Source organism: Oncorhynchus keta, chromosome 11, assembly GCF_023373465.1.
Source record: "Oncorhynchus keta strain PuntledgeMale-10-30-2019 chromosome 11, Oket_V2, whole genome shotgun sequence".
Taxonomy (NCBI): Eukaryota; Metazoa; Chordata; class Actinopteri; order Salmoniformes; family Salmonidae; genus Oncorhynchus; species Oncorhynchus keta.
The window spans coordinates 39341162-39348869 of record NC_068431.1 but is presented as its reverse complement, the minus strand read 5'-3'; the positions used below and the strand labels follow the sequence as shown (position 1 = coordinate 39348869).

Here is a 7708-nt window from a genome sequence, read left to right as displayed (position 1 = left end):
TTTTGAAAGCTATGAAATCTCACATAGGCTAGTATCAAACTTAGCTGTGGCCGAGGCCATGATTTGAGCTAACCAATTGGTCAGCACAGTAGGCACACTCGATTTAGCAACAGATCTCCCGGTCCACCAGATAGACGGAGTTTGAATTTGCAGACAAATTAAATGGTTAAAAATGGGAACACTTTGTCTATCCGGTGCGCTGGGCTTCTGAATCAAATGCACCTACCACCAACAGTGCAACACCAATATAAAAAAAGGAGTGCAAGCCTTTATTGGTTAGCTTTTCTACAGAAATGTTAGGTGATCAACTAGAAATACCTTGAAGATCGACCAGTCGTTTGCAATCGACCAGTTGGTGACTGTTCTAGACAAATTTCATGGGAACGTTGCAGGGACATTTCTGTGTATCAATTGTCAGGCCGGAGAAGGACATGCATTACTACCAATTCTGTCTGAAGGGGATCCTCCAGAATTACCGACACCAAGGTCTGCTGCATGGTGCACTAAATGGATCTGGTTCAAGAGGGCCAGAGCGACCTGGTGAGCTGGGGTTCACACAAACTGGACACATTTTAGTACATATACTCAGACACGCATTGCATTTTAAGACACTTTTGTTACTGTCCCCACTAAAACAAATACTTAACATGTAATCTTTGAAACATTGAATTACTGTGGAATTCTATTCCTTCCTATGGAAGACTGCCAATATGGCCACCAGTGCATAGCATCAGCAATCCAGAGTTTATATAGATCATTGGTCTACCCCTGACCAATGCATACAAGCAGCACTGCTACCCTGTATAACACATTTTCCTTAAGACTGACAGTTGTCTGATTTTAAAAAGATTTAGAAAAATCTATGAAATGCTCATTTTACTGTTAGTGGACACCAACACCATTTTTTTTGTCACAAAATGATATGCACAGTATTTTTATTAGGAAAGAAACAAATTATGTTCTGCTTTGCATAGTCACTAACTAGCTTTACAATGACCTGCTGTTGTCTGTCGGGGCTAGTGTACATTTCTATATGGATATGGAGTAAATGTAGTCAAGGCTTTGATGCTGAATTCTATAAATGCTATGGAGGTGATAATTGGTGGGGGAGGGATATGGTCAAAACTCAAATACAGTGTCTCACACTGAACAAAACATGGAATGGTACATTCATTAGTTTTTTTTGAACTGCCAAATAAATACATTTGTGTTGTGTTCAGCAACACGTTGGTTAATTGAAGCTCAATTTAATCCGTAGCACTAAAGACCTCCGCTACAGTGGTCGCAGAGACTGCGTTCACGGTAAATGCATGTTGACTCAATCTGAAATTACCTTTCTACAGCGCTGAGCTTACATTTTACAGAATGAATCGAGCCCTAAAGCATATGAGCACAATATGTGCCGAATTGTTCCTTTACTCAAAGAATGTATTATTTGCCCATCACCGGTGTGGAAGTTCATATCCAAAACCCTAGCTTGGAGTATTTATAAAAAATAATTAAAATAAATAAATATCACAATTGATGCATTAAGCACATCTTTATCATAACTCCTCTCAAAAATATCTTCATTGCATTAAAAACAAGCCTAAAGCACATTCACATTATTTTCTGAGACATTACAATTCTCTAGGTTAACCAAATGTTATACGAAGAGTCTTCTCCTGCTCTATGCGTCGGTTGTCGCAGAGTTTGGACACATCCTCCACCCTTCTCTGTAGAAGCACTGAGGAAAGACAAGGAGATATGACATAGTTAATATCGATTGAAGGAAGTCTTGACTCCATATCAGAAAGGTCAAGTTAGTTGTGGAAGTAGTTTACTCAATCTTCACTAGACCACAGGTTAAATACTGACCCGAGTTCTGGTCAATCCATTGAAGAGAGTCCATGTGGGCATTGAGAATTTTACAGATCTGCTGAAGCTAAAAGAGGGGGGAAAAGTGTCAGCATAACCAATTATTCAATTCCTCCTCCCTAAAATTTATTTTTTAAAACTATACAAGGGTGTATTCATTACAGGTAAAAAACAGTTATGAAAAATGCTGTTTTTGCCAATAAAAAAAATATTCCTAGTTATACAGTATGTACAGATCTACTTAAATTACATACCCCTGCACATCAACTGTATTAATGAGCACATTGTACTGGTACCCCTTGTATAGTCAAGTCACCATTACTTATTGTGTATTACTACATGTTTTACTTATTGTGTATTACTACATGTTTTACTTATTGAGTATTATTACATGTTTTACTTATTGAGTATTATTACATGTTTTACTTATTGAGTATTATTACATGTTTTACTTATTGAGTATTATTACATGTTTTACTTATTGAGTATTATTACATGTTTTACTTATTGAGTATTATTACATGTTTTACTTATTGTGTATTATTACATGTTTTACTTATTGTGTATTATTACATGTTTTACATATTGTGTATTATTACATGTTTTACTTATTGTGTATTACTACATGTTTTACTTTTCTATTATTTCTCAATTTTCTTTCTCTGCATTGTTGAAGGGCCCATAAGTAAGCATTTCTCTGTTACTCCACACCTGTTTACAAAGTATGTGACATAACATTTGATTTAGAATAACTGTAGCAATATAGAAGCATCCAGGTATTCAAGTAGACCATCTGTTTTTCTTTCTCACCGGGTCACTGGTATCAGCTGGCCCACAGGATGTGTTCAGGTGTTCAATTATTTCCTTTAGATCTTGGGACATCCTCTTCAGCTGGGCGTCCACGTTCTCTGAAAGCTTGTACCTTCAGAAAGAGAATGCATAAATATGAAATATCAGAACCATATAGTCATGAATCAGTTCTCACTGTGCATTGGTTCTCACTCAAAGCCCTTTGTTAAAACCTTACGTTCTCTCGCGTTCCTCATCGGCATTCTGCATGTAGATGGTTCCACTCTGTTCTTTGACAGACTCCTCCAGTGGGGACAGCAGGTCCTCCAGTTCCTTCTGTTGTGACAGGATGAAGTCCAGCTCCTGGTCCAGCCTGGGATGGGTTAGAGAGCAAAAACACAAGGTCATCCCATAACTTTGACACAATAGTAACACAATGACTACTTCTCACAGATAAAGGACAGAATTCAGAATCTGGTGTATTCAAATACTCCATTAGACATAAACCGGTTAACTCCCACCTTCTTTGGTCCAGTTTCACCTTCTCCATCTCCCTGTGCAGTGATGTGATCTGTAACAATGAGATGAACATCCCCTTAAAATCTGCCATGAAGACACCAAAGTTCAATTGAAGGCCATTTCATGAGATTGAAACAAATAGCATGGCCTAGATTCTAGTGGTGCAGTTACCACGAGAAGTGCCATGTCTGTTTACCTTCTCTCCATTCTCCACCAGTGTGCGGTCCCAGGCGTTGACCTGGGTAGCTTGCTGCAAGAAGTGCCTCTCCTGGTCCTCCAGCTCAAGACTCCACTTGTTGATGAGACCCTCTAGTTGGGTGTAGGACATCACTGGAGGAGCACTGCAGAGGGGGAGTAAATGGACAGAATCACATTGAAACGACTAGGGCTAAGAGTGGATAAGGATGCATTTAGAGAAAAGTAAAAAAAGTTGAGTACAGAAGCAGTGAGAGACGTAATGAACTTGGCTGGCTAAACCCTGCAGTACCTTGCTGTAACAGTAGTGATGGTTGTGGCTATTCCAGTGATTGGGACCGTTGAGCAGATGCCAGTGGCACCCGCAGGTTTCATACCCAGTGAAAAACCTGTTGTAGCGAAAACATAAAATCCACTACAGTGATGAATTCCTCAATATGACCAGAATTAATCAACGACAAACAAGCCCAGTTACAGAATTTTGCATAAACGAGCAACAATATCAAGCTTTAGTTATTCCAATAACCCTGTATGATGGTACGGTACCTGTGCCAGCTGATGCTGTGGTGGTGGCAGTGACTGCTCCCAGGGGTTTGAGCATGAAGCCCAGGGTATTTCCTGCTGCCGATGTGGCAGCCGGGGCAGCTGAGGTGGGGGCAGCACCCACTGATCAGGAGAGAGTACGGGTAACAGACAAGAAAATTAATGCCACCACAGAATGCCAGAAAGACCATTTAACTTTAGTTATGAGTTATTTGCTCTCTCAGGCAAGAGTTAGAGGATAAAACTCACGAAAACCTGTGACTGCTGCCGTTGATGCTGGTACTGCAAAGAGAGAAGAACCTAATGAGGCCTGGGTAGCCAAGGCAGTTACAGCAGGGGCTGGAGTAGCTTTAGAGAAAGAAAAATAGATCAACTTGATATCAGTTGAAAAACAGGCACACACATGTCCATTCAAAGATAAAACATTTTCTGAGACAGATTCAAACATTTATTTTTCGCCAATTTGTCAGCTATTTATTTGAATGACATATGCCAAATGTCTCCGACTCCCCCATTTACCTGAAGGTTTGACACCAAAAGCAAATCCTCCACCCTGGGTTGTGGTTGGTGCAGCTGTTGAGGCCGGGGCCACAGAGTTCAGACCTGAGGGAAATAAAATACACTCATTCAGGATGCACAAAACACGCTAATGTAATCATGTCATATACTGTACATTAACCATGATCTGATCAACTGAGCTGACTAGAAGCTCAGAAAACTCACCTGTGGACTGGTTCCCCAGGGAGAGGGTGGCAGGGGCGCTGTTCCCAAATGAGAAGCCCCCTCCTGCGGTCACAGTAGGGGCTGCCTGGACCTTGGCGGCACCAAAACTAAACCCACCTCCCATCATTTGAGTGGTTGCAGCAGGAGTTCCTAAAGAGAGCCCACCAGCTGCTGCTGCTGGTTGAGCCGGGGTTTGGGCAACAGGGGCTCCAAGCCCCCCTGCGGTCCCAAAGCTGAACCCCCCTCCTGTGGGAACAGCAGTGGTTTGTGTGGCGAAACCCCCACCAAGTCCAAAGCCTGCCCCAGAGGTGGGGGTTGCCATCCCCATAGTTATCCCTGTCAGTGCTGGTTGAGAGGCAGCAGGTGTGCCCAGATTGAGTTTAGCAATGGGAGTCCTAGAGATAAAAGAGCACATTAGAAAATCTACATTACAAATTCTACTAAAAGTTTGCCTTGCTAACCACTCCTTTGTTCCAGCCAAACGCTACGCCCATGGATGTCAGTTTCTGCTCCGCAATGAGTCGATCTGAGAACCTCCCAGAATCTTCACTGAATGCGAACACATTCAGGGCAGTCTGAATGGTCCAAAAACCGCCTTTAATTGGTTAGCGACGAGACAAACACTGGTAACTATTTTGTTTAACACCTCTTGTTCCCCTCGTCCCCAAAAATGACTTTAATGATGGCAGTCTCAGACTAAAAGTATGAGCAGCCGAAGAATTGTGTGAGTCGTCAGGCTAACTAAAAGCTCAAATGGGTAACAACCTACCCAAGATTAATATAAGTGCTATAACTATCCAAACATTCATGTAAATTACATCATCCAATGCACCCACCCAATAGAGAAGCCTCCACCTGCTGGAGTACTGTTCTGTGTAGGGTTCCCAAAGCTGAATCCTCCAGTTGAGTTTGTACTGTTTGGGGGCTGGGCAGGATTGGGGGGTCCAAAAGAGAAGCCACCACCTGAAGTTGTAGGTGCAGCACTTGCAATCCCAAAGCCTGTGGCTGGCGCAGCTGTGGTTTTGGGAGCTCCAAAGTTGAATCCTCCACTCATTGTCCTATCTAGGTAGGAGGACACAAGGTAGAGATGAATACAATGACATTACATCGTACCGATGTCATAGTCCCTTCAACGTCTTCACCCACTTGCACAATTTAGCTAGCCACATAATAAGATATGCAGAGTTATACTGGTCAACCCCATGTCACTTCTTTGACTTATCTATTTTTTACACTGAAAATATTTATAAACAGACATTCTGGGAGAACGGTTGCTATACTATAGCAAGTTGGCGTACTTACTTGGCTAACTTTAGTGTTCTTGCTAGTAAGTTAGTTACTTAACGTTAGCTAGCTCGCTACTAAAATACGAATGAGTTAGCTAGTGAACAAAACGCCATATATTAACGTTGTATTGCAATACCACCAGCTAAACAACAGTATACATGTTCGTTCACTGACATGGAAAAAATATTACCATACCTCCCCTCTTCTTCCGACAAGAGATGAAATTGAACGATTTCTATCTGCGCGCACTATGAACGCTTTTGAATGCGGTAACGACATCGCTATGTAACTAAGTGCTTCCGGGACAATGATTTTTGGAATCCTTCATAAGAGTCCCGTCCTGCATACTTTGTAAATGAAATAGGGCGAAAATGGAAAACGTAAAGGTGGATAAGGGAGTGAAGAGTGGTTAAGTTTGATAGTTTGGTTGTTTGCTATTCGAAAACGCGCCTTACAGATCCGACTTGATAACCTAAAGCTATAAACTTCACAACTCTTTAAAACATCAATGGAGCCACAACCAATGGTTTAGATCATTGGCTGCAACAACGCTGCCCTTAAAAAAGGATGGCCATTTTGAAAGCTGCAGTATATATTTTGGACACAGTAATTGCAATATTACTGCAGTAAAAATGTGTTATTTTGGACAGTACCTGCAGCATACTGCAGTTATACTCGTGTACTGTGGTTACACTGCATTCAACAAGTAGAATTATCATTTTATTTTGTAGTAGTACATGCAGTGGATTATTTATGGCTTCAAATAAGTGCAGAAGGGCATTAAAATAAGAATTTATTTGAGCAAACAAGATTCTAGAAAAGCCCCCTTCAATTTAGACTTTTACAGATTGAGAAAAATTGAATGTCAGAAAATGCAGGTACTAAGGTTCAAGGCCCCCACACAGACAACGTTTTCAAAATGTAGTTTCTTTATTTCGTTCAAGGACTAAAGAGTGAACACATTCAAAAACACAGATACATAAACAAGAACAGTCCATCCTGGTAGAAGACACAATTGCACTGCGTTGAGTCCATTTGGGGATTGGTCACTGCCGCACAGTTGCTGGACTCCATTGCACGCCACTCTAGCACAGGCCTCAATGAGGGGGAGAACAGAGCAAGGGTGAGGGGATCATTCTCAAGGAGCATCTCAAAATCACTCACATGGGTTCAGAAAGTTGTTTCATATCTGGGAAATTGTGTGCATTAGTGAGCTCCTCCAATGCAGTTTTCAAACACTACTGATCGTTTCAAAGTAACATCATGTGATCAATGACTTCTGAAGCTCCTGCTGCCTCTTGTTCTTCTATATAATGGCGGTCCGCAAACAAACAAAGGTGCATGCCGCTACCTACTATGCAGTCAATCACAGTTTATAACATTATCTACCCCTAAATCCTCCTACCTAACTCAGTACTTCTGAGAAAATAAGAGCCACATCCCATAGGCCACTATAATATTAGCTACCTCACGAAGCGAACAACCATCTGAGTCACTGTAGACACAGACAGACCTGGCATTTCTCTATCTGAAAATTACATCTTACTACGACTGCAATTATTCTCTGATTTATGTTCAAGATAGCTTTGTAGCTATATTCAGCTGCCTCTAGATCCAGTTCACTTTTAATAGTCTCAAATTGTTTGCCATGCTGTCACTAGCTAGCTACAGTACACCTTTACTGAATGACAACAATGTAGCCTGAACACTTCGGTCTAGCTAGTTGGCTTTAGACATTGATAAATTAACATACGGAGGGATAACAAATTCATGCAGCTGTAGTCGTGTCACTTGT

At 41.3% G+C, this 7708-nt stretch overlaps 1 protein-coding gene across 4 annotated transcripts; it reads right to left on the bottom strand.

Annotated features, from left to right (window-relative positions):
• Positions 1 to 918: 918 nt before the first annotated feature.
• nup62l (nucleoporin 62 like) lies at positions 919 to 6410 on the bottom strand. Of its 4 annotated transcripts, none has more exons than XM_035780604.2 (13): positions 6088 to 6410; positions 5463 to 5688; positions 4627 to 5021; positions 4423 to 4506; positions 4153 to 4185; positions 3907 to 4026; positions 3653 to 3749; positions 3362 to 3506; positions 3168 to 3217; positions 2885 to 3019; positions 2668 to 2779; positions 1858 to 1924; positions 919 to 1726 (listed from the first exon to the last, which is right to left on the bottom strand). In XM_035780604.2, the coding sequence occupies exons 1-13, from the start codon at positions 6104 to 6106 to the stop codon at positions 1635 to 1637; spliced, it is 1575 nt and encodes a 524-aa protein (XP_035636497.1). In that variant the 5' UTR covers positions 6107 to 6410; the 3' UTR covers positions 919 to 1634. The 4 variants fall into 4 exon arrangements, with proteins under 4 accessions (XP_035636497.1, XP_035636494.1, XP_035636496.1 ...); XM_035780601.2 differs by having other exon boundaries at positions 4153 to 4251; positions 6088 to 6409; XM_035780603.2 differs by having other exon boundaries at positions 4153 to 4251; positions 6104 to 6409.
• Positions 6411 to 7708: the final 1298 nt, after the last annotated feature.